Consider the following 27,786-nt stretch of genomic DNA (forward strand, 5'->3'; position numbering starts at 1 on the left):
ATAAAATATTAGGAGGAAAAAAACAACAACAACAGAGATGAGCAAGCAGAGGGAATCCTCTATCTTGGATCTTGGCACTAAGCTAAAGCTCTCTGCCTGCTCTTTCAATAAGGTAGCATTTCCACCCACAGTCACCCCAGTACTGGAGTGGGAGTGGTGAGAAATGCTGCCTTTTACTTTGCTGTTGGGGAAAACAGCCTGGTGAACAAAATTGGACTCAAGATTGGCCTGCAGGCTGCTGGCTTCCCATGTCTGCTGCAACGCTACAATCCATTGAAGCAGACGGAAGTGCCTAGTGGAGAAAGGGAATAAGAGTGTATTTATAATCTGCACACAGTTCCCACTCATTGCTACAGTGCACAGGCAGTCTCTGTATTGTTAAGTCAACTGTTACAGTTGATGAAACCTTTTACTTTCTAATGTATGATATAATGTTGGTTAACTTTGCAGAATTCCAGGCAGTGTGGAATGTTTCTTCCTTCCTCCTTGTCCCCAGGTTTTGATTAGGTAATTGGAAATAATAATAATAATAATAATAATAATAATAATAATAATAATAATAATAGTAATAATAATAATAATAATAATAATATGATGATGATGAAGAAGAAGAATAAGAAGAATAAGAATACCAAATGCGTGCTCAAATTGTGCTCCATTTCGAAAGGAAAATATATTTCAGGAGCAGTTCAGACATTTTAGATAAGATACTACTAAAATATCTTGTTCCTACTGATAAGGGAAGAAAATGAATTTTACTTCCTAATAAAACAAATTTGCAAATACTTGGTGCATGTGGAGCCAAAGTAGAACATCTTTCTGTTTGATTGATGAGGTGATATGTATGGAGACAGTTTGGTATATATCAAAAGTATACTAGGATGTTTTTGTTAAGCTGTCCAAACTCATAGCTTAACATTTATGATTTTCTTTTTGAAATGTAAATTTTCAGTACCCTAATTTCTGCTATTCTTAACTGTATCAGGTTGTGATGGGCAATATGACAAAAATAATAAGTCCAGGAAGATAGTCAACCCTCTAGTTGACAGGAAAAGATTATGATGCTTTCAGACCTAAACTGTATATATTATAAAGCCCTATAACCAAAACAGTAAACTTTAAATGGCAGCATAGATCATATTGCTCACATTTATCTCTTCTTTACTTGATGATAAATATGTTCATTTAAAAGCATATTTTTTAATTTAAAGTGGGTGTCGTAGTAGAGGGCGGGAACTTTTTAAAAAACTGATTCAAATTTGCTGTTCAATGGCAGTCATCACTTAAATTTTAAGCCATTCTTTAGTTGCTGATTTTCAAAAAGGCACTCACACACAATTGTATAGAAGCAGTGACTTAAAAGTGGCCATGGAATCTTATAGGAGCTTTGTTGCTGCTGACTGGTATTGGGGGTGATGTGACACAAGCAACAGCTAGCAAATCTCTATCTTAATCAACAGGTGCATTGTGGACAGCTGTCTGCAGCCCTGGAGCATTTAGTCATAGTGATAAAGCCTTTTGTGGCATTTCTGATTCATGATAAACCATGAGATGGTGACCGATTAAATAAAAAGCTAGAATTTAAATTGCTGGAGGTCACTACAACAGAAATTAAACTTGGTGAAGGAGGATCTGGAAGAAGGGAAGTAGTAAGAGAAATTATCCAATAGAATATTGTCTTCCTATGTGTCACTATCAAGCAGAAAGATGCTGTTTCTAATGTATTATAGTCTATTATGTTGTTTTTAGTCTATGAGGAAACATAGGAGTACTGTTATTATAGAGTGGTATAATAATTTGAATTATTGGTAATGAAATCTATTTGTCCTGTTTTTTCTTAGTTATGCTACACAATAACATTAAATACGTAGCTAGCAACTGTGTCTGGAATTTTATAGGAGTGCTTATGGGGGTGGGGGAGAGATCATTGGCACTACAACACATAGCAAGGAAAGGTTTAACTCTCTCCTTACCAACTGGCCACTGCCTGGTATCTATGAGACTTAGAAAAAAACCTTTCCATTGATGTTCCTCTAACATTTTAAGACGTCTTGCCTGAGGTTCTGCCAACACCTGGTACCAGCACTCTACTTGAGAGCCAGTGTGGTGTAGTGGTTAAGAGCGGTAGTCTCGTAATCTGGGGAACCGGGTTCGATTCCCCGCCCCTCCACATGCAGCTGCTGGGTGACCTTGGGCCAGTCACACTTCTTTGAAGTCTCTCAGCCCCACTCACCTCACGGAGTGTTTGTTGTGGGGGAGGAAGGGAAAGGAGAATGTTGGCTGCTTTGAGACTCCTGAAGGGGAGTGAAAGGCGGGATATCAAATCCAAACTCTTCTTCTTCTTCTACTATCCATCAGACAAAATATTTGAATAGTGTGTGCAGTCTTTGGCAAATCTTACCCCTGATTTTATATGATACAATGCACTAAAGCATTATTCAGCTGGGTAGTCATGAGGATCCCAGCCCGTGAACACATATTTCTGCTGGGAGATTTTAATGCCAGAATTGGGGATGCTCATCACACGTGGAACAAATTCTAAGGCGACTTTGGTATTAGCAGCATGAACAAGAACGGACAAAGGCTGCTTTTACTGTGCTCATATCAAGGCCTCTGCATCATGATCATGTTATTCTCTACTAAGGCAAAACACTGAGTGTCCCAGAGACATTCAAGGTTGGGCCACTGGCACCAGCTGGACTTGATTGTCACGCCTTTACTGAACTGTGTTCCTATCACATAGAGCTACCACAGTGCCGACTGCAACATGGATCGCTCCCTGGTGGTGAGCAAGATCCTTCTCCAGCCAAAGAGGATGCATAGTGCAAAGCAGAAAGTGTGGCCTCAACCTGAGTTTTGTGAGAGCTCTACTGAACTGCCCCAGAGACAGTGTTGAAGCAAGGTGGAACTACATCAAAAAGGCAACCTACAACACAGCTATGCCCTCTTTTGGCAAAAGAGAGCAGCAGATACTGGACTGGTTTGAGGTCAGCATTAAGGACATGGAGCCTGTTGTCACTACAAAGCATGAGGCTTTTATGAACTACAAGTGTACACCCTGCGAGAAGACGCTTGTGGCACTGCGTAAGGCAAGGAGTGATGTCCAGTGGATTGCCAGACGATGTGCCAATGGCTACTGGTAAAAGCTGTGCCAGAGGATTGAACTTGCTGCTGACAGAGGTAACACTCTCAAAATGTATAGAAGGTGTGAAGAAAGCCTTTGGACCAAAAGGCAAGGAAACTGCACTACTGAAAACCTTGTCTGGAGAGAATCATCACGGACTGTGGCAAGCAGATGAAACGATGGGCAGAGCACCATCAAGAACTGTACTCGCAGGAAAACGTGGTCTCTGACACAGCAATTGACAGCATCCAGACACAGCCTGTCTTGGAAGAGCTGGATGTTCGTTCCTCCACTGATGATCTGAAGAATGTCATCAGCTCAGACATGTGGTAAAGCATCAGGACAGGACGCAATCCCAACTGAAGTGCTGAAAGCCAGCCTCCATTGCTCCCTCATAACACACCTCCATAGCCTTCTCTTGCAGTGTTGGGAAACAGAACATGTGCCACCAGACATGCGAAACTCCAGCATTGTTCCAAGAACAAAGGTGACCACTATGACTGTAATGACTACTGTGGAATAGTCCTGCTGAGTGCTGTGGGGAAAGTCTTAGCCCATGTAGTTCTCAACAGATTGCAGTCACTCACTGATAGGGTCTATCCCAAGTCACAATGCGGTGCAGGAATGGAATACTTTTCATAACTGTAGGAAGCAAAATTGTACAATTACACTACCCGTGGTAAAGTTTACTAATTATTTAAGAGTCAAAAGCAGAAATGTAATATATTGAGACAGAGGTGAATAGTGCTTACTGAATTCTGGTGTAACGAGGCACATACTTCACATGATCCAAAAAAATTGAGATGATATTCCATTTAGTTTGTTATTACTGTAGTTTTTTTCATTTTTTCATAATTTTCTTTGTAAATATTTGTGGTTATACAAAACTGACTAAAAATTACAATTACCAATTAAAAATTCACATCCTTGATTATAGCCCAAGGAGCATTCGTGGGAAGAAGGCTACAAACTCACATGCAAGCTCTGGAACTGGCTATTGTGTAAAATGTGGCAGTTAGCACTGGGATATTGTTATTCTGATACTGAAACAACTTCACTGGCTGCCAGTTGTCTTCTAGGCTCAATTAAGTGTGTTGGTTTTAGCATTTTAAAGTGCTTGGGGACCACATGTCTCATTATGAACTTGTGTGTCTATTAAGAATTATTTATAATGATATTTGTGTTGCTTGATGGACATCTGATTCTAGTATCTTGACAGTTTGCGTATGTTATATCTGAAAAAATAGTCAAATTCCACTGTACAACATTCAACAAATTGACACAACAAACTTTCCAAATCTAAGACTAGCATCCCACACCTGGTCAAAATACACAAATATGTAGCAAAGACAGTCATTTTATCTTACTGGTTCTTCAATATCTATATTATTGCCCAGAGCCATTCTTTCAACACTTTATTTTGTCTCACAAGTTTTTGCCTCCAGCATGTAATATAATTTTTATGTATGTGTGCCTGCTTCTCAAAGTGATGCTTTCTGACAGGAAATCAATATTTTTTCAAGCTAGATTTGAGGGTGCGATTGTCATAATCCTCCTCGTAGACTTTGTTAATGGCTAAATACTAGCCTGTATTTTTATCTTTCACATTGGCCTTTGGTAAGAAATGTACTTTTCACCTCTACTGCAAAAATGTCCCTCTTCATTCCTCACTTCGCAAATGTTTGCTGAGATTTTGAAAAAGGAGTGCTGGAACCAAGAATTTAAAATGCCAGTAGTTGTTTTAGAGAGATGGGTGCTACTTAATAACCTCCATAGAAAGGGGAAAATAACAGGTTCAGTTTCAATTTATTTCCGTATGCACTTATACCCCATCTGTTTGTTGAGGAAGCCTTACAAATAGGCCTGCATTGATGTCACCATCACAAGATCTAGTTCTCAACTGCTACAGACTGAATTTGGGTGCCAGAGCACTGAAGTGGAGGGAATTAACTTCAGTCTACCTTTTTCATCAATAAAGCTCTCTGGAAATTGAAAACTAGTAAATGGGGGAGAGAGGTTCTAGCTTAGTCCTTTGCTTTAGACTTTTGCCTTCTGAACTGGTTTCCTATTTTAGGTAGATGTGTCTCAGAAATGTGATTTCCCTTCCTTCAATATTTCTGGGTAGCCTGTCATCTCACTACCATGCCTCTGTAAACAAAGCCGGAGAGACAGTATTTTTGACAATAGACCTCATGCTTTGTAAACTAGCAAATAAAGGATAGTTATTTATTTGGCAGGAATTAAATCATTAAAAATAATAACTGAATAGCACTTGGCATACATAATGTAGAAAGAATGGTATAAATAAAGCATACAGAATATAACAAAAAAAGCAAATCCTTCAAACACAGGAACTGTGATAGAATACATTACCACAAAACAAAAGCAAAAAAAAAAATACAACTATCTGTTCTTATTAATGTCCTGGCTTCTACTGGAGGTAGAACTTGAACAAAGGCTGTGGTATTTCCCTTTAGCCAGTAGGGATGGTAGGTTGGGTTAGGCTCCACTTTCTGGCGAAAGCAGGCCTCTCCCATGATGCTCTACTTTACAAAGACATTGATTGAACAAGAGACATGCCTCCTGTGATCCTGTTATGAGTGGACACAACTTAGTGCAGCAAGCGGGACTGTTCCCTGGGCTGGGCAAGAAAATGGGCACTCTTCTGGGAAGGTTGTGTCTTCATTTCATATTTTTATGGGCCTGGTGAATTGACTGCCACGATTGTGGGAGAAAAGGGGAGACCACATGTGGAGGGGTTCTTAGATGAAAGCTCCATTTGCACCCAATGCATGTCTGCGAAAACTAAGCCCACCCTCCTCTCTGGAGCAGTACGACACCATTTTGCTCAGCTTTACAAAAATGCATTGCTGGGAATTTTAATCCTTACATAGGCTTTAGGATAGTTTTCTTTCAACCTGGTCCCTTCCAGAATTTTGGATGACAATTCCCATTGGTCATGAACATTAGCCATGTTGGGACTGAAGAGAATCCAAAAAGCACAGATATTAAAACTGAGTATTGTAAAGTGGCCCAGCGGGGCAGATAATTAAGAGCCAGAAGCCCCAAAGAAATTCTGCTGAGGAAAGATGTAGAGCAGGGTTTCCCAAGCTCTAGAGTAAGCCAAGAAAAAGGGATCTGAGGGATAGACCGTAAGTGAAAGAGGAGATTGAGGAAGGTCATTTGGAAAATGATGATCCAAGGAAAGAAGAAGCAAATGGAGGATGTGGTCAAACTGGGCCTCACCATATATTTTTGGACTTCATCTCTCATGAGCTTCCTTCAGCATTTCCAGTGATCAGGGATAATAGGAGTTTAGCAACTTTTTTTAGCATCGCAGGTTAGCAGTAAGGAAAAGGTGCTTGCACTGCTTAAGGTTCAGAATGCTTGTACAGTGTAGGCTGTGGGAAGACAGGAGGACTAGGGAAACTGCTCAAGATGCTTGGTAAAGTGACAGATTGAAAAACAGGAAAGCAGTAGGGGATAAATGGAGATGAGTAATGGAGAAGCCATATTGATTTTGGCCAACCTACAATATCTTTGGCTACAGACTTCTAGAAAGAATATAAGATAGCAGCTTGGTAACCTCTTCCAAAAGTTGCATTAGATATATAAAATTGATTGTGTTAGATACCGTCACAGGTTTTTCTGTGAATGAGAGGTACATGTTAGAACCCATCAGGGGACCTTCCAGGGCAGTATGCAGGTGGCCTGGGAAGCTGCAGGTAGAAGGGAGAATTGAAATTGTGGATGGACATGTTTAGATCCAATCCCTAATGTGGATACGAACGGGATCCATTCCGGAGCCCTGTTTGCATCCTGAAGTAAATGTAAGACGCGATGGCGCGTCTGCTCATTGCGTTTTGCCGCTTCCGCACAGGTGCGTGATGTCATTTTGAGCGTCTGTGCGAGCGGCGAAACCTGGAAGTAACGTGCTCTGTTACTTCTGGGTTGCTGCGAAGCTCAACCCGAAAATATTCATCCCAAAGCTACTTCAACCCGAGGTACGACTGTAATTAAGGGATGCGGGTGGCGCTGTGGGTTAAACCACAGAGCCTGGGACTTGCCGATCAGAAGGTTGGCGGTTCGAATCCCTGCGACGGGGTGAGCTCCTGTTGCTTGGTCCCTTCTCCTGCCAACCTAGCAGTTCGAAAGCACGTCAAAGTGCAAGTAGATAAATAGGTACCGCTCCGGCGGGAAGGTAAATGGAGTTTCCGTGTGCTGCTCTGGTTCGCCAGAAGCAGCTTAGTCATGCTGACCACATGACCCGGAAGCTGTACGCTGGCTCCCTTGGCCAATAAAGCGAGATGAGCGCCGCAACCCCAGAGTCAGTCACGACTGGACCTAATGGTCAGGGGTCCCTTTACCTTTACCTTTTATGACTGTAGTTAAGTTTTGTTTACTATAATTTGGATCTAGACCCATCTGAAGGGAAATTGATGGGCATGTCTTAAATTCAACCTATCATTGCTGTGGGGGAGGCAGTGGTAAAGAAAATGGAAGAAATTTGTCTCCAGGTTTTATTCAGTCTCTTTAACAAAATTTGACTTTGCTTAGTATCCGAAGGGTTTCCTGGGTTTGTTCACATAACTGTTGATGGAATGTTGGTGTATTTACTTTATAATTCCAGTATAAATGTGTATTCTTAGTGCCTTTGCTTCAGGATGGTCACATGCTTAATTTTTGTAAAAATGCTTATGACTTTATCAGTGTATGTGTATTGTGAACCAAATACTTTTGGAGTCATCTTGATGTGTGCACACCAGACTGAAAACCATTCTCATGATAGCCATTCCTATCTGATTATGGTGGGTGTTCTTTCCAGCCCAAGTATGAACACTCATATAATGGAAGTAGTATGTGAAGCAGCTCTTGAAATGGTATCAGAAGAATAATCTTCATGACAACTCATTAGTATATTTGAAAGAATCCTCTCTTGAGTTAGGAATTAAATACTTGTTCACAAGAGTTTGTCCTGTAAACCTAAAGAGAGATGCAGAGCCCAATTTTGAAGCATGAAATGCAATTGATTTAGTTGGCGGATAGACTGTTAAATCCCTAAGCAATTTTTAATGACACACTCTAATCAATTGATATCAAGCCTAATAGCCTGATGACAGCTTCAAAAAAAATCAATCATTGCTTTAACCTCAGCTGTACTGATAAGGCAAATCAAATAGCTTTCTCTTTTTCCTTTTGAAATTCATTTGACCAGAAATCATGAACTCTGATAAAGATGTGTGACTATGGTTAAGGGGCAAGTTGGTTCCTCTTTCTCTTCTTTGATACTTAGTCCACATTGCCTAAATACAGGAATCTGAAAATGGGGAAAGATGATTTCTTATAATCTGGCATTGTGGTATCACTATTACTGTGGCAATATTCAAGCAATAAAAGCTTAATATTCAGCTCCTTGCAGTCTTGAACTGGAATAAAATGGAAATGATCAGAGTAAACAAGTGGAAACAGAGTGTGAAATTATGCATGATGAGGGGGAGAAATAATATTTGTATCTACTACTTCATCTCCTTAGCATAGGTTAACTGTTTAACCGATGACTGTATTTTATGAGGTATTAATACTATGAATATTAATATTTTAAAAGCTTTGAAATATATAGGTAGAGCATACATTCTAGCAAGCTAAACAATTTTGCATTAATGTTTTTAGAATAAACACCAGTGTTGATTGGAAAGCTGCCATAGATCTCTCGTGTTCTGCCTTCCCCCCTCCCCACACCTTTGATGTCATTGAAACGATGAGAGCCAGACTTTGTTGTGCTGCTTGAGTGACCAGCTATGCTTCGTTTTTCCCTCTATCGGCTTTTGCCTTCTCTTGAGGTGTCACTGCTGATTAACTCAGACATTTTGACCTCACACTTCCTCTCAAAAGCTTGACCTATAGTCTGTGCTTAAAACAGTTTGCTGTTAGCACAGGATGCCGGGGTTATTGTTTTCGGAGCGTAGCAGTGCTCTTGCAGGATTTCCTCTGCTGAATAGCTGCTCCTGCCTAGATAAACGTGCTAGGTGTCTGGAGCCCACTTGCTGCTTTGTAACACAGTACTGCAAGCATTCATGAGCTCAGAAGTTACTGAGAGAATAACTGGCTGTAGTCAGCTGACTTTTCCTCTCCAATCAGATAAGCTGTGATGTAAGTGTTTAGCAGCTGCTAGGATCTGAATTAAGTGTGCTGAAGTCTGAGATAGTACAGCATGGCTATATTGTTGTGGAAGGAATGAGGGAAGCAATGGACGAGTCCAGCATTCTGAGGAGACGAGGGCTTCAGGTAGGTTACCTAGTTCATGAGTTATGCTTTCTCAGTGAGGAATTGTGTTGCAAAAGTTTGATTTGCATTCATGTGTTATGCAAAAACCTAGGGATGATTTTAAAGTGTTGGGTGTCATGCCACAAGTACAGCATGATAGATGGCTCATCAAAGAATTCCTTGTCAGAAAACTGTCTGCCTTCCTTCCCCAGGAGGGGTGAAAAATACTGTAATTCTCTCTAGTAACATTTCCTTGAGGAAAGAAGTTTGATTTTTAATATAAGCTGACACTAAAGAGCTACAAATGTGATATTTAGTAACATTATGATGACTGACATGTGCAAAAATAACCTTAAGTGTGGACCATTTAGCATTCAAATAAATGTTGGTAATTATTAAAGGTTTATTCTCAGAATTAAATAGCATACATGGGTACTGAGGTTTTTTTTCATTGCAAGTTTGAAAGTTGTAGGATTATGTTTTAGGAATAAGGCACAAAGTTATGCTAGAGTGTGATTGATTTCAAGTTCATAGGTGGATGTGTTTTCGTTTTTGTTGTATTTTAAAAGTATTTTGTTGTCTTTTAAAAGTATTTTTTAAAGAACACATTAATGGATTAAGCACAAGCACTTCAATATTTTATATGAACCAACATTTGATATATGAATTTTAAACAAAGTAATATAATTTTTACAACTGAAGGTGGGTGTACCAATACTTTTAAACTTCATTGTTGCAGTCTATTGTTTAGGAATGAATATGCTTTGGTCATTCATCTTTGACTAAACTTCCTTCCTCATGTTTGCTATACAACCCCATTGTTTCAGTATGTAGTACAGAGGGGCTTTAAATTGCAGCTTTGTATATTTTTAGAGTGCTGGGAGTTTTGTAAACTCTTCAGCTCTTAACTGCAAGTCCTTACTGAAAGATGCTTTGTTAACTGCTCAGTATTATGAAGTGTAGTGGTTTTCATGTACCAACAATACCATATTACAGTACAAACTATCAATGCTAGATAACTTGAGCTGGTTGAGGCATTTTGAGAAAATTGCTTTCTGGACTCTGGAGCTTTTAAAAAAATAATATAGTTTCCTTTGTTTTTATTGATACTATTGGAGAAATCATAGTTTATAATGTTGAACTCATGTATCCTAAAACATTGGAATGACTGTGGCTAAAGTGAACCATGCTTATTATTGTTGCTGCAAGTATAAACAAATTTCTTGACTATAGGATTTAAAAAGCCAAAGTTGTTACATTTCTAGTAAATATAGTGCTTGCATAAAACCAATCAGGTTTTTTTTTATTGTAAAGGACATTTCTGTCTTCAATAAAAATCAAGCAATTTCTCAAAAAATACACCACCACACTCTTCTGCTATTAACTTCTGTAGTATACTTTCAAAAAGTTTTAAATAATCTGTACACTCCCCCCCCTTTTTTTGAAAATTAAGGTGTCAAAATCTAGCAATTATCATGCCTAGAGGGAAGACCTATCCTCTACTTTACCAGTATGCATTTAGTACTTGCTAAAGCACAATATTTTATTGTTATTCACCTTTTCTTTATGCATTGCACTCTGTCTTCTTGCATGAAAAATATGAGTCCTTAAAGCATCAATTAGCATTGTTGACACGTGGCTAGGTTTGCTGATGTCACTGTGCCTTATGGTCTCTTTCATTAAAGAGCACCTCTACACTGAGGTGTATCAGTTACTATATTCTCCTCTGTGAGGGTTCTTAACACTCCATAAAAGCTTTCATAAGAATATATCTGATTCAGTATAAAATTATTGCAGATATTGATATGTGTGTTAACTTAGAAGACATGGGTACATTTTTCCTCTCCTGATGTGTGAAGGAACATGAATTTTGGGGCGGGGAATTGGCTGAGGGACAGAGACCTTCCTAATGTATGTATCTGGCATACAGTGCATTTCAAACTATTCAGCAGAGAGGCAGTTGAGGGACACATATTGCACCTATATGTAGCAGACAATCTGTGGCAGCATCTTTTTTAAAGAACAGAATTTCATAGCAATGTAGGTGGCAAAACACACCCACCTACCCTTGTTTTGCTGGTGCATCTGTGTATGGTGCTGTCTAGTGGAACTGTCATGTCTGATAAATGGCCCTGTAGACTTGATTGTTTCAGCTGATCTCAACTCCTGGTGCGAGGTATATCCTCAACATCATAATATTTTGTATGTGATCTGAAGAGAAACCAGAGTATATTTGTTATATGCTACTTACCTGGCAGGGGAGATACTGTGATCAGAGTATTTTATATGCATTAGCCTTTGATGTGGGAGTGTGATATTGAGGCATCCTTTTATAGGTTAAATGCCCATGAGCATACATGCAGCATGTTAGTTAAATACACCTTGAGTCATGAGGAGGCCCAAACATTTTATATAGTTTGTAGAACTGATACTTGTCTCTTTTATCATCTAGCATAGATCTTCAAGGGATAGTGACTTGGAATGCTTTTCATAGGAAACAGTATCTGATTAATTATGATATAGCTATTATCATCATTTATGCTGTTATGCCCTCCTATTAGAACTTTCCATAAGACTCTGGATGGCATAAAATATGGCACTGTTGACAGAGACAGATGATGTGGGGAGTTCTACAGTTAGGGGCTGCCACAGAGAATGCCCCCTCCTGGACCATCACCCCCCCAAGCTTTTAAGAGCGATAGAACAACTAAGAGTGCCGCTTCTGCCAATCTTGGCACAAGAGAGGGTCTTTAGGGAAGGAGACTTTCAGGTATTTGGGGGCACGAGTCATTTAGAGCTTTAAACAATAACTTGAGCACCTTGAATTTGGGTCGGAAGTGAACTGGCAACCGGTGCAGCTGTTATATGAGATATGAAAGGAACCCCAGCCAGTAATCTGCTTGCAGCATTTTGGAACAAAATGTTTCTGAGCCATCTTTAAGGGTAGCCACACATAGAATGCATTATAATAATCCAATCTGGAAGTACTAGAACATGGAGTACAGTGGCCAAGGCATCTAGGGAAGATGAATGGTGGGACATTCATGGCAGACAAAAGGAAGTGCTTCTTCACACAGTGCATAAGTATATTATGGAATTCAGTTCCTCAAATTGGTGGCTGTTACCACGTCTTGGAGAGTTTTAAAAGGGAATTAGAAAAATGCATGTTCTCATTGACTAGGAATCATGATGGCTTTGAATAATGGTTGCTGGATGGAACAGCAGCAGAAGTGGGTTATTTGAATATGGGACAGCAGCAGAAGTGGGCTATTGTCCTCTTGTTCTTATGGCCTTTCCATAGGTATCTCATTGTCTAATGTAGAAAACAGGATATTGGACTTGGTAGGCTTTTTGTCTGATCCAGCAGAACTTTTCTTATGTTCTTATGTTTGTTTTCACATAATCTGCCTCCCAATTTTATCTTGTTAATACATTTATTTGTTTATACCTTGTCTTGCAGTGAAATGTACTGGGTTGACTTACAAACTTTAACTCAAGACCACATCATAAAATGGAGTTTCATTCACCTTCTGAAACCTTGTTCCACATCTCATTGTCTTCTAAGGTGCAACTGGCTGTGATTTTTACTCCGTCTATTGTGATTGGGTATATCTGGTTGTGTTTTGTCAAGTTCTGTGCTTTTTCTTAAATTATTAGAATTTAATTGTGATTTTTAAAACAATTTTTTAAATATACATTCTATCCCACAAATATACATTCTATCCCACAAGGCCATCCTGTCAGCACAAGGACTTTTGCCTGTGCAAAATGACTTCTTCTCTTACCGAGCCTCCCAAATCTGCTTTGTTGGGCGAACTCGAAAACAGATTTGTAGTTGGTGGTGGGAGCATACAGGAAGAAGAAAGGGAGGAGAAGACCCATTATAAAGGTGGAAGTCTTTGAGATAATGACATTGGATACAGAATTCAAAACTTTTTAAATCTAAGGTGCCAAATATTTTTAAACATTATTTGCGCTGGAACAATCACAAAATATGACCCTTATCATGAAGTCAGAGGAAGCTCCCATTGTACAGGATTCTAGAAAGACTGAGATTACAGTTTTAGGACTTACTAGTAGTTGAACTGTAGAAGTGTTCCAGTTCATTTATAGAAACCGCAATATAGACAGAGGCATAAGGGGGAATGGTTGATCATAAGGTGTGGTTCTGGTAAACTTAGAGATCTTATAGAATCATAGAACTGTAGAACTGGAAGGGATCCTGAGGGTCATTTATTCCAACCCCCTTCACTGTCCCTGGGTGGGCTGGAACTATCAACTTACTGGTTAACAGCCAGACCCACTGTGCTACTGGGGTTCAGGGTTCAGTGTATATCACCCATGGTGCATTGGGAGTGTGGGAAAAAATTAAGTTGTAGAATGGAGAGGAGAGCAGTGAAAGAGAAGAAAACAGTGACAGCATAAAGGATGTGATAAATACAAAGATTTCGGAAGAGGGATTGTAAATTGCTTATAATTTTATGTAAATTTAGTTAGTGGACAGCTTAATATGTCCTTAAAAAGTATTCAAAGGTCTGTCAATTGACCCTTTCAGTTTCAGGGTATACCTTCTACATCAAGGAACATAATTTTCATTTTGAGAGGACCAGTGGTTCTGTTGAAGACCAATTTCAGCCTAAAATGTTTGTCAGCCTCTGTGGCAGGGCTTTCCCCCACAACCAGTTCAAGAAGACAGGGCACCAGGATATTGCATTGCATGCTCCCAACCTTACTAAATCACAAGGTGGCTAACACCAAAGCAATGTCAAGTCTGTCAGTGACTGCCTGCCTCTTTGTCTGGAACAGGAGACGGTGGCTATAGAACCCACTGCTGCAAAGCAGTGAGAGCAACAGAGATAGTAATAGCTGTCCAGAAGAGGAGGCCCTCAGCTACTCCATGATGGTGATAGTGCTGCAGAGTTGCTAAGCAGTGTAAGCCCTCTGCGGTGTTGGTTACTAGGTGCGCAGCCCATTTTTCCAGCCAGCCCTTGAAAGCTCTTCTCCTCTGCCTATGTTGTATAGCTCCTAAAGGCAGAAACCTTTCATCTCGCCTCTTTCAGAATCTGTGTGGCACAAAATTCCTGTGGGGGCAGCCTTAATGCCAGTATAGAAACTCCAGTGAAATCCCAAAAAGGAATAGTCCTTGTGCACACCAGGACTCAATAAATATGGAGACTTCAAATCAGGGTTCAAATTCCAATCCTCACTCAATTGCTGAATGAGTCAGTTGGGTTGCAACTAATTTTTATATTGACAAGCCACAAACATTGTCTTCAGTTAGAGAAAGTTAGGAAGAGAGAGAAGGTCTGTGCAAGCAAAAGCAGCACCTACCACTGCCCGTGTTCCTGACGGCCTCAGCAGAAATTTATATGCTATTGCAGTTAGAATTGTGATAGCTGTAGTTACAGCGGCAAATTCCCCAGTCAAGGCAGTTCAATACAGGGGAAGCCAAGGCCGTTTGGCCTACTGATCTCTCATCACGAGAGCAAGCCAGCCCCGTGAAGGAGGCCAGCAGAAGAGGGCGCTGCTGCCTGGCACTGGCTGCTGCACAGATGCATCTCTGAGACAGTGCTTTCTTGGTTTGGAGAGGGCAAGCTCTTCTTCTGGATGAAGTTCAAAGGGAAGCAATCTAGGCCTTTTGCTTTTGTTCTTCCAAAGAACTTTTCCAGGTGAAGGAACCATTAGGGGATTTAATCATTTATAGTACGTTTGGGCATATTTCTGCTCTCACAGAAAGTATGATCAAACTGCAGATTCCGGTTGTAATCAAATGAATCATTTGAGTTGGTGAAGGAACCATGTAAGGAGCTGGAACTCCCAACAGCCAACAAGACCAGCTGTTTGAAAACTCAGAGGAAATTGCATGGTATGTGGAGTTTCCCTAGGTGTACACAGATAGTTCCTTTTCATTGTAATCCAGTCCCCTGGCCCCACCAGCCCCTGTGTGTGAAACAGAGAGAAAATAAGTACTCAAAGTGTCAGTGAAATCAAATAAAGATTGCTTACAAAATTGCTTATCATAACAACTACAAAAAAAATATAAACAATAGTCTAGATTGAGTTCTGACCTAATTTTTAGCATTCCTGGTCTCAGAAATCTAGGGTAATTAGATGTTCTGGTGGGAAAGGAAGCTCTGCATCCTGTTGCTCATAGTGAAATGATTTTTCTTTGGTAAGGGCCTGGAAGTACACAAATGAGTTGAATCATTACTATATGTATTAATGAAAAACAATGCTTTATATATGAGGAAGTGAGATAGTAGAAAATTCCAGAGACTTTGTGTGGGATTGTTCCTTTTGTTGTTTTAATTGATTATTGAGAAATTAGTCATCCTAATCAGTATTTACCACAGTAATTGCATGGTAATGAAAACAATAATGGTACAGAAAAGAAAACCTGCTCATTAGACCATTTTTTTAAAAAAAAAAGAATAAAAAGCATTTTTAGTATATACTAAATGGATCAGAATGGAGCTAAACACTGTTTCCCCCTAGGGACAGAGGTCTTGTTTCATATATTCCACATGGATTTTTGTTGTTGTTCTTATAATGGGCTATACACCATTAATACTCTTAATATTCTCAGTTATGCACTTGAGCATACAAAAGTTTGATTGCACACTCTGAAACCATAGCTGCATGTAATCTAATATTTTTATAGTAGGTCAGAAGTTCAGTTTTCACTGTTTTGTAGTTTTTAGATGCATTTTACAGGTTTAGTTGAGTACTGTTCTGGATGCTAAACATCTTTATTCTTTCATAACAATAGGAAACTTCTGCATTGTTCTTATAATGCTTAAATGATGCCCATCAATAGCTGTTGTGCACATTTCTAAAACAGAATAATGCAGTGGCTTTCAGATGACATACCTTTTGACCTCATTTTCAGCTCCACACAGTTTAAATCCACAGTTTTGGCAAACAGGAGTAAAAATGCATATTTCCCCAATGAGATGAATGTAGCTTCCTCCCTTGTTTGGAATGCCATTGACAGGTGTATTAGTGAATTAAACATCAGTTCATTATTTATCTATTTATTTACCTTTCTATTTATTTAAAAAAATATTTATACGATGCTGTATCATAAAAATATACTGCAACAATATAAAAGCACAAAACCAGTATATTCTTTTGCCTATCCTGCCACACGTGCTTTATAGGGGAGCTTAAAATTAAAAATGCTGCATGTATGCTCATGGGCATTTCTCACTTTAACCCCATCCTTAAACTGCTCTGAAGAGGCAGGTGGAAATGAGTTGCAGGGAACCAACAAACTAGTTCTCTGCACAGCCAGGTTCAGCTGCAAACAGGAAGAATGTATTTCTTGAGAACGTGATCCTTATCAGAAGCTTGTACATCAGAACAAAACACTATGATTGTGTTTCTATACTGGGCTCACTGCTCAAATTATTTTCTGATTAGGTGATGCTTCTATTGGCATAACACAGAGCAGTGTATTTGCTTGCTTTGTCTGATGTTTTCAAGCCATTTATCTATCATTATGTGTTTGCCAAGCTATCTCAAAGGCTCTTTATTTGTAACAGTCAATTGTACTATTATTAAAGCTATATTAAGCTTCACAAAAGAGTTAACACTGTTTCCCATGGGTTCACTCCTTCTGTAGTCTAGTGGCCTCGTGCAGCAGAAAAAAGAGCTGCTACATTAATAGCTGGAGCGTTTGGCATTTGGCCAAACTAAATGTCTACAGCTTGTATCGTACTTCTCATTAATGCCTTTTGATAATTGCACCAACATTTCTTGATAATGTGTACAATATGTTACAAAGCTGACTGTTTGGTGTTCTGTTTGAAAGGAAAACCATAAACTTAATGTTCCTTCATGTCAAATCCTTTAGCAAGCAATATGTCTCTATAGAGGTATCCAAGGATGGTTTGAATCCAATTCCATTGCATTTTTGGACCTGTACCAAGCACCATTTTCACGGTCCTCTGAATGCTAGTTAGCTGTACTTTCCAAATCAGCCAACCTGTTCCTTAGAATTATCAATATTTGATGTTTTCAGTATTTGGATATGGACCAATATTCATTCTTATTATTTTTAATAGAAGTTACCTAAATTGTGTGTGGCAGGTTCTCAAATTGAATTGGACAAATTTAAAAGTAATTGCTTCTGTTCCTACCTTCCAGACAAGACTATTACTTTATTACTGTTTGACAATATGGTAAAAGTATATCTCTCATCTAATTGCATGAATATGTTTCTAAGAATAATTGTCCTTCTGCCTCCTTTGATATTTTTTCTTAACAATACTATTTATTTTCATTAAGATTATGACCTAATCTGAGATATTTGACCACCAAATTTTCAGATACATTTTAACATTGATATAAACACTTGTTTCTTGCATAAATTAAGGAAAGTTTCTACTCATATGATATGTCATGTTCATGCTACTTCCCACTGCATAGAACTATAGTTTGTCAGATTGTGGCAGTGCCAATTATCTGTCTTAGTAATAAAATGACCTTTGGGAAATGCACTTATTGAAGGATAATTTCTTTTGAGCTATTATCTCTCCAGACAGCTTTGTTAACGCATCAAATGAATTACGGCATAGAAAACATTTTTCTGTAAACTTTTGATGGTGAAGAGACTGTATGTTTATCAGTAACTTGATAATTATATATAACATAGGGTGTGTTGAATTTTTCCACTTTCAAATTCCAAAATGAGGGGTGCTAAAAAGTTGTAACATGACTTGGGAATTCAGAACATACAGTATTTTGGTTAGTTTTGCAAGGTAAATAACTACATAAAAATATTGACATTTTTATGTTTTTGTGGAAGTGCCAGTAACTTCAAACTGGTCTTATTAAAAAAAAATTGTGGAGAATGTGTGTAAAATTGCATAAAATAATTAAAAATGATGCCAAGTTCTTGCAGTTAATGTTATATATCAATATTTTTCTTATTATTTTTATATTATACATATTTTATAAGAATGCAAAAAGTTGCAAAAAGGAAGCTCACATTAACTGTATATACCTTATTGAGGTGAAGATCCCTGTGAAGGAAATTGTTTTCATTAAAAGTCAGAGAGAGAGAGGACTGGTTCTACTGCACCACATCTGATTGGCTTGCCAGATCTGCCTGAGCATAACAGACAAGTCAAAAAGAGGAGGTGGCAAGAAGGCGAGAGAAGAAGTCTCACTCAATATAAGCAGAACAGTAAGCAGGATGCTTCAATATCATCAAATGAAATATTTTCTCTGCTGATGAAAATGAATAAAAAATGGCTGATGCCCAAGATGGAAATATGGGAAGTTAAGAATTTACATTAGGAAAACCAAGTATACCTTCCAATTCTAATAAAAAGACAGATTACATCACATTAGAAATACATAATGTTGTTCTGCAGAGCATCAGACACGGTGTTGGCCTGTGTGCTACAGCTGCCATCACTGCTGCCACCTTTATGGATGCTGGCTTGATCACTGAAGAGGACGTTGATCATAATGAAGTCAAGAGGGCCCAAGAAAACGTTATGAAATCCCTGGATCAAGAATTTGACAATCTTTGCCAGAAGGGTGAACAGGACTTCATCTTTTTTAATGGCCATGAAAATACAACTAAAGTTATTCTGAAAACAGGCAATGCGGATCAGCAGTTTCCCCAGCATCATCAGAGAACAGCATTATTCTGTGTGCAGTGAGCCAGGTGAAAGATATCTCCACCTCTGCACTCTGGAGAAAGGCCCAAAGAGAGAAAAACTAACTGAAGTTATTGTTCATAATCTTGTAGATCTCATGAATAAGGGCATTGGTAAGAGGCTGTAGGCCACTGGAGTTGATTCTACAAATGTTGACACTAGCTGGAATGGTGGTATCATGCATTGGGTAGAGGTCAAGATTGGTCGTAAGCTGATTTGGTTGGTTTGTGTCTTCCACATCAATGAGTTACCTCTATGACACTTGATCACAACACTTTATGGGAAGACCTTGTCTAACAGCAAGTGGACAGATAACATTGGCAAGATGCTAGACACTGCTACATAACTTTACGTTGATCCTTGGCTGGGCTGTTGAAGTTGTCTCGGATCACAGGCCTGGACTCCTTCAACACCACACTGGAGACAACTCAGCCAGCTCAGTGATGGAGGCCATTGGGTAGCAGGTTGGCCAGTATACCAAGCGTATTGTCAACCTGTTTTCAGGACCTCATGCCAGAATCCGGCCCTCCAAGCCAGCTCCCAAGTGTAGTATGTACTCCTATGAATTTTGATAATGCCTCTAGTCTGGTTAAGTGTTATACTGAGAACCCAGGTGTTCAGAGCTGTGTCAGATCAGGGACTGGCTGGATGAAGAAGAGTGATGGGAAGCACCAGCTGGGGAACCCCAGAGGAGGAAGGCTCAGAGCCAGGGGATTGGTGGTAGGACATGTAGGAGAGGTCAGAGGGAGAAGATTGGGAGGAGGAGCTGAATGCTGAAGGGGCAACAGGGTTTACTGAGCAGAAAGGGCCTGTGACAAGGAGCAGTTCAGACTCAAGGCTGAAGCAGAGGAAGCAGGGTCAAGAGGCTGCTGAAGAATCCAGGGGATCTCCCTCTCCTGTTGTAGCAAGCTCTCCTACCCTAAGAATGCTCAGAATAATGAAGAGGGCAGAACAGAGACCAGAAGGGTGCAGACACAGTTTGAGACTGCTTGGGAAACATCTGGGAGAGGAGGAGCCTTGGAAGGGATGGAAGGCAGGCCCCCATTTTAATAAACTGGAATAAATAAATACAGAACTACTGTGATATAATGAGGACACACAAGATATATTGTGCATATGTGTTTTAAAAACACATGCTCTGTGTTACGCTCTGAATGCTAGGTTTATTTTAAGAAGTTAAATGAAAGATACAAAGTAGGAATTAAGATACCTTAACTCTCATGTGCTAAGTACTTGATTGATCATGATTCCCTGTGAATCCTGTATGTATGAGACCCTATCTGCATGCATTTAAAGTGCTGATGTGATATTACAGTAGTTTTAACTTGCTTTCTTATCATTTCCGTATCCACATCATGCTGATTTTTAAAATCTCTTGGATGTCATGAGTGGGTTGGTGTGTGAAGGTGGAGATAGAGCATTTTGCATGTATACCATAGGTAGAATATTATGGAGACACCAAGCAGGATGATACCAATTTAGATCAGAGATGGAAACCTGTGGCCTTCCTGATTCTATTGAACCCCATGTTCCATCAGGTTCAACCAATATGGCCAATGATCAAGGCTGTTGGGAGTTGTAGTCTCCCCCAAATCTGGAGGACTGCAGGTTCCCCATCTCTGCCCTAGACCATTGCAGCCTTAAACTTCACATTTAAAATGTCACTTGATATAAAAAAGAACTTTCTAGCACCCCAATTTTCTAAACATTACAAGGTGCCATGGTTTCTCTTATAAACAAAATTTACTTACCAACAGCACAAGTGTGTAAGTAAGTGCAAATGGGTTTAACCCATTAATTTAACATATTTAAAAGGTGTATTGTTTAGGAAATAACTAATTTAATAATTAAAAGCAGTTGTTCTGAATGATGTTGATGTTAAAAGTTATTTTTGATATTAAAAATGTAATTTTTATATATTAAATTCTTAGTACATTATTTTTATCTTGTGCTTTTGACAGTAGTTGTTAATGCCAAGGGTATAATAAAGATTTGGTTCAGGGCTACCTATAATAAAATTAATATGGACAGCAGGCGCATTTTTAAAATAACTGTATTTATTAGACATATAGGATATAATCCAACATTGAGCACTGAGAAAATCTGTCGAATTCAGTGAGTTAAGCAAGTGCTTAAATGTCTCCCAATGAAACTAATAGAACTATCACTTTACTATGGATATTATCCATCCAAAGTTATCACATTGTGTTATTACTGACTCTCTCTATCTTTACATTAATGTTGCAATTGTTTATTGATTTTTTAGAAACAGAGTGAAAGTACACTTTAGTTAAATAGTCTCCTTCTCCCTTCCCTGGTCATTTTCCATTCCATTCCATCCCTTCCCATGATCCATCTTTCCCCTTTTTGTCCCTCCCTCCCTTTGCCACCTTTTATTCACTGTCAGGAAGGGACACCTCAGAAGAGCCATTTCAGCTCAACAAGACATCGCCAGAGACTAGTGGAACCAGCCACTACAAAAGTGAGTTAACTTAAGTGGAACTTAAATGTGCTAAACAAGGGAAATATTTCAAAGCTTTCATGAACATTACCTTGGTGGATTAAGGGAATGCTATGGACATAGTATATCTTGATTTCAGTAAAGCTTTTGACAGAATCCCCCATGATATTTTTGCAGAGAAGCTGGGTAACATGTGGGTTGGACGAGATGTCTGTTAGGTGGATTTATAGCTGGTTGTCTGACTGAATGAGTGCTCACTAATGGCTCCTTGTCGTCTGGGAAAAAGTGACGAATGGGCACAGGATTCTGTCCTAGGCCCATTGTTGTTCAACATCTTTAGCCAATGACTTGGATGAAGTTACCGAGGAGATGCTCATCAAATTTGTAGATGACCCCAAACTGGGAGGGGAAGCCAATGCAGCAGAATACAGAATCTGAATTCAAGATGACCTTAACAGATTGGAGAACTTAAATTAGCAAAATGAGAGAGAGAGAGAGAGAGAGAGAGAGAGAGAGAGAGAGAGAGAGATATTCGTCTGGCATGACTTATTTTTTGAAAAACCCACACTACATCTTAGTAACCACAGCATCCATTTCTAAGTGCTCACAGACCAAGTGTTTTCTGGCATTAATTTCAAGCTCATTGGTCAGTAGTTAACTGGGTCTTCTTTTTTCCTCTTTTTGAAGATGGGGAAAACATTTGCCTGCCTGCAGTCCTCGGGGATCTCACCAGTTTTTAAATAATTCTCAAAGGTTATAGATAGATGCCCTGAGATTTCATCTGCAAACTCCTTTAGCATCCTTGGGTGCATCAGGCCCTGGAGATTTGAATTCATTTAAAGGAGCTAGTTGTTTCCTTACCACCTCTTTTCGTATCTTGAGGTGCAGCTCCTTGCTTGCATTGTTTATTCTGTTATCACCAGGTTGGACGCTGTTTTCCTTTTGGACGAAGACAGGGACAAAGTAGGCATTGAGCAGTTCCACCTTCCCGCTGTCATTCAGTAGCATTTCTCAGTCCTTGCCATACAAGGGGAATACCACTTGTTCTTCCTCTTGCTTTAAACATTGCCAAATAAACCTTTTCAATTTATTTTTAACCTCTTTTGCAAACGTGAGCTTTGGCCTGCCTGACCTTCTCCCTGCAACTGTTGGCTAGTTGTGTATACTCCTCTTTTGTGATTTCTCCTTTCTTCCATTTCTATTACATTCCCTTCTTACATCTCTGCTTATCTGTAAGCTCCTTATATAGCCACACTGGTTTCTTTAGACACCTCCCATTTTTCTTTCTTGTTAGAATTCCCTGCCTTTGCAACATCAATATTTCACCTTTAAGAAGCTCCCATCCATCTTGGACTCCCTTCTCTTTGAGAATTTCTGACCATGGGACTTCTTTTTGAATCGCCCTTCTTAAAGTCCAGAGTGCATGTCAGACTATACTCAGCTTTCCTTTTCCTGTATAAAATGAAACCCAAGAGAACACAATCACTTCCTTCCAAGGTTCTCCAGTACTTCCACTTGGTTGATCAGTTCCTCCTTGCTGGGGAGGACCAGGTCTAAGAGAGGTGAACCCCTTGTTGCTTCTTCCACCTTCTGGCAAATGAAATTGGCAGTGAGGCAATAGGAATTTGTTGGACCTTATGTTCTTGCAGAATTTGAGTCCCAACCAGCCTTCGAAACTCCCATTCTAGATGCGTTTTGTGACAAGGAATTTCATTAGCGCAAGCAGTTTCTGAGCTCTGGGCGCAGTACTGCGCCTAAGATTTCCACTGAAAACTGCAGAGTGGAAGGAAAGGAGGACCTTTTTCTGCCTTCCCACTTTCAGCCACTCTCTGAAGACTGGAGAAGAGACCCTCTTGAGAATATTAGAGAGGTAGGCAGCGGAAGCATGGCTTTGGTTTTTTTTTTTACAGTTTTCAGATGAGGACTAGACCATGTGAAAAATAAATACAAGATTTTAGCTGCAGTTCATTTGTTTTCAGCTTTGTATTCTGGTTATAAAAAGTGTGCCTAGACATTCGATGTTTGCACCTATAATCTAGGTTTAAGGTGCCATTTAGCTCTTAGCTTTCATATTTCAGTTTCTAACACTTGTTCCAACAGATATTGGGGTAGCTGGAAGTCTCCCATGACTTTCTCCTTTTTGAATGTTTGGTAATCTCCTCTAGGAAGGCACCATCCATGTCCTCATTTTGTCCTGGAGTTCTATAGCAGACACCCACAGAAAGGTCACTACAGAAAATAGTGATAAAGAGATATTCTAATGAAATGTTTTGGAAGTGCTATGAAAGCACCTGGCTGGAATCACAGTATCCGTTTTATTGCCTCTTTCTTGAAAATCCACATATATGACCAATTCTGACAAAGCATTTGCAGTGTGTGTGTGTGTGTGTGTGTGCGCGCGCGCACGTGCAAAAATAATTTCACCCCCCCCCCCCGTGCAGACAAACATGGAAACAAGTTCTATGATTACTGCCCTAATTAGCCAGAAACAAGGAAACCAGATAAATGTATTAGGGCAAAAATGACATTATGGAAATATTTTCTTTTCTTTTTTCCTTATTATTTTCTTGGTTTTGTTTTGCTTTTCCTATCTCAGAACTCAGCAGGAGGCTATCTAGATTGTTATATCCCAAATCACGTTTCAAATAGAAATCTTTGCTAGGGAATCTGACCTGGCAGCAATTTACAACTGCAAGATGTTTCCTTGATATCCTTTCTTGAAGGCAGAGCATACATTTGAAGAATATCTTGAGTGGATAAATGGGATTAGTTTTAAGAAGATTTTCACTGCTCTGTATTTCTGCTGTCATGGAAGGGCATTATAAGGTTATAGAGAAGTGTTGGTTACTATGTCTCTATGGATCTGATCATACCAAGAATAACCCATAGTATCTCCTAGATTGCAGTCTCCATCTGGCATGAGTAATAATGGATTGTTCTTCTATTAGTTCAGTATTAGTATCCTTCCTTTCAGCTGCACAGATGTTGAAGCAATTATTGAATAATACAAATCTACAAATTTCCTGGCTTGGTTATGTTCTTGGTTGGCTGCTTGGGGCAACTCAGGTTATTGTTAGCTGAGGATTTTTGCTATTTAATTGTAAGTTGCTACCTTGTAAAGTTTGCATATGTACTAAATTGGTATTTACAAATTCACTGTTTCTTGTTTAGCTTGAGATTTTTAGCTAACCAAACTGATTTTGTAAGAGTATTTTGTAAGGTATATTCTTGTTGCTGAGAATTTCATTTGATCGACCTTCAAGAGATATCAAGTTATGAAAGGCTCCACGCTATTATTGTGGAGCTCATTTTTTTTTGGTGTGTGTGTGTGTTAAAATGTTTTAATTAATGGCATGGTGTGCATATTACGAGGAGCATTCATTAAAGATTTCCCCTGACATACTTCCCGTGGACTGAGACAAACTGGGCACAGTTATTAGTCCTTCTCTACATAGCTACCAGCAAGAGTCAAACACTGCTCCCATCACTTTATGCAGCTGTGGAGACCTTGTCTGTAGTAGTCGGCATTTTGTGTCAGAAACCACGACTTGACCTCAGAAATCGGCATTCATCGTTTGGAAAAAACTTGCCCTTCAAAAATAACTTCATGGTTGGAAAGAAGTGGAAGTCTGATGGTGCGAGGTCTGGAGAATAAGGGGGGTGAGGAAGGATTTCATAGTCACAGGACTGTACTTCCTTCTGAGCAACATTCGAGTTGTGAACCAGGGCATTACCCTGCAGGAGAAGGACACCTTTGGTTAGCATACCATGCCTCTCGATTTTGATGGCCTTCCGCAATTTCTGTAGTATGTCCCAGTACCCTTGTGGTACCCTTTGCCAGGATATCCATCATCACTACTCCACGCTGGTCCCAAAAGACCGTGAGCATGACCTTGCCTGCTGACAGTTGGACATGTGTCTACTTTGGAGGTGGTGAGGCAGAGTGCTTCCATTGTTTGGACTGGAATTTAGTCTCTGGGTCATAATGATGGACCCATGTTTCGTCCTGAGTAATTAGTCTGGCGAAGAAGTCTTCATGGTTTTTGTGACACATGGCCAAAAGAGCCCGTGAGCATGTGACTCGTTCCTGCTTCTGAAAAGGCGTCAGCAGCCGGGGAACCCACCATGCGGACACCTTTCCCATGTGCAAATGGTCACAGATTATTTTTTCTACAGAGCCCACACTGATCTTGACATCTGCGGCTAGTTAGCGAATGGTTATGAGGCGATCCTCCAAAATGGCAACCTCCACTTTCCGAATGGTGTCTTCATCAATGGAGGGGTGTGGTCTCCCAGGAATGGGAGCCATTCCACCAAAGTTCAACCACACCTGAACTGACGATACCAGTGCTTGACTATGTCATACAATGGGGCATCCTCCCCATAAGTCCCTTTCATCTCATCGAACATCTCTTGTGGTGTGCACAAGTACAAGTACAAGAACCTGATGGCAGCTCTGCATTCAACTGGTTCCATTATCAGACGTTACTCCATGTTAGCACCCGTAATAGAGAAACTGTTAGGAGTGCAGTGCTACAAATTACTACGTTACCTATGGAGAGATGTATCATTATACATGTGCAGTTTCATCCTCCTACGATAACTGGAAGTGGGTCAGGGGAAATATTTAATGAACGCCCCTTGTATATCTAATTTATGTTTCAAGTTAAAGAGACAAGTGTTTTTGTTGTTGTTGTTGTTACTACAGCCTCCTTTTTCTCTTTAGTATTCTTTGGTTATAATACAAGAACAATATTTTGATTTTGGATAAAGCAGACTAGAAAATGTTTTGACGTGCCAAGTATGTCACATTGAATGAAATAGTCTGTACTTTGGCCTTTGTCAATTCCAGGGTTTTTGCTTTTGTTTGTGCCTCTGTAATTGATAAAGGTATAATTAGTGATACCACAAAAAGCTCAAAAATAACAAGTAGGAAAATGAATTTTCCCAGTTTGTCATGTCCAAAGGTATTCAGAGAAAAACTACCTTGAACTGAAGTGCATCCTCTGCTCATTATCAAATCAATAATATGAGGTTTTGTGATGATTTTAATCTCTCTGCAATTTGCATTCCTCATGCTAGATGCTCAAAATCAGCAGCCATTTTTTGGCACATGCACAGAAGTTAATTACTCTAACCGCTTACTCTTAATAAAACTGTGATTGACTAGAATGTCTGAAAAATGGGAGAATGATTTACAGAACAATATCTTGGCTACAGTCCCGACAAACCAATTAGCCCAGCTAGGTCTGGCCCAGTAATGTGGCAGAATGAGACTGTTTTATTGGGTGGCATATATGGAGGGCAATTTGCACCCGTGGATCCCCTATCCATTTAATTATTGTACACTCAGTGAAGCAAGGCTTTCTGCCACCTTCTCCTGTGACAGAGGAAGCTGGCTATGCTTTGTCTCCATGGTCAGAGGCAGTTTGCTTCTGAATAAATAAAAAATAAATAATGAATACCAGTTGCTAGAAACCACAGGTAAGGGAGTTTGCTCTTGGAGGATGCTGAACTACATGAGCCCTTGGCCTGGCCCAGAAAACTCTAATGCTCTTAAGAATGTGTGCACTGCCACTTTAGTTCATTACTGTGGCTAGAAAGGTTTCCAAAGTTTTTTGTTCAGCCTAAACATAGAATGAAAACAAAACAAAAAACCCACGGCTGAAAAACATGGCTGTACGGTTCATGCTTAAAAATGAAGATATCTAAAGGCTGCAGTCCTATCCATCAAGGATGGCGAAGTGTAGCTTTTATACTATAGTTCCCATCATTCCTTACTGTTGGCCATGGTGAATGGGACTGGATAGGAGCTGGAGTCCATAAGCTTCTCCCTCCCTGCTATACATGCTGACCTGGAAATAAATGCCATTGACAGGGATCTGAGTATGCTGTAAATGTATCTTCACTGTAATAATGACCACTTTGTGAAATACAAACACATGAGTTGTATGTATTGAACAATCCTTCTTCTCTCCTCCTCCCTCCAATTCTGCTCTGAATTTTCCCCAAACGCCCTGGAGCAGATTTGCAGGGTGTGTGTGTTTGTGTGTGTGTGCATGCACACGTGGGAGACAAAAGAGAGAGAAAGTTATTTTACATGAATTGTTCTGCTTCTGCAGTGACTGTGTTGGATTCAACCCATGATTCTGAATTGAATTTATTATTAGTAGCATACAAAAATGTCAAACACAGTTGAGGTTCTTTATAACAATTAAAAATATATAGAGACTCGTCACAGCAATTGCATTGGATACTTAGCAGTT

The 27,786-nt window shown here is 39.6% G+C and overlaps 1 protein-coding gene across 6 annotated transcripts in view; it reads left to right on the forward strand.

Annotated features, from left to right (window-relative positions):
• Positions 1–27,786, forward strand: part of MAST4 (microtubule associated serine/threonine kinase family member 4) — a gene marked incomplete at its 5' end in the record, with an annotated part of 211,650 nt that overhangs the window by 43,318 nt on the left and 140,546 nt on the right. For 3 of the 6 annotated variants that reach the window (XM_082191834.1, XM_082191838.1, XM_082191837.1), the window contains one exon: positions 21,467–21,541. The exons of the other annotated variants lie outside the window; for them this stretch is intronic. In XM_082191834.1, coding sequence (XP_082047960.1) covers positions 21,467–21,541 — 75 coding nt within the window. The remainder of the gene's footprint in view (positions 1–21,466; positions 21,542–27,786) is intronic. 6 annotated transcript variants of the gene reach the window in all.

The sequence above is a fragment of the Podarcis vaucheri genome, assembly GCF_965113315.1.
Source record: "Podarcis vaucheri genome assembly, chromosome: 11".
Classification (NCBI taxonomy): Eukaryota; Metazoa; Chordata; class Lepidosauria; order Squamata; family Lacertidae; genus Podarcis; species Podarcis vaucheri.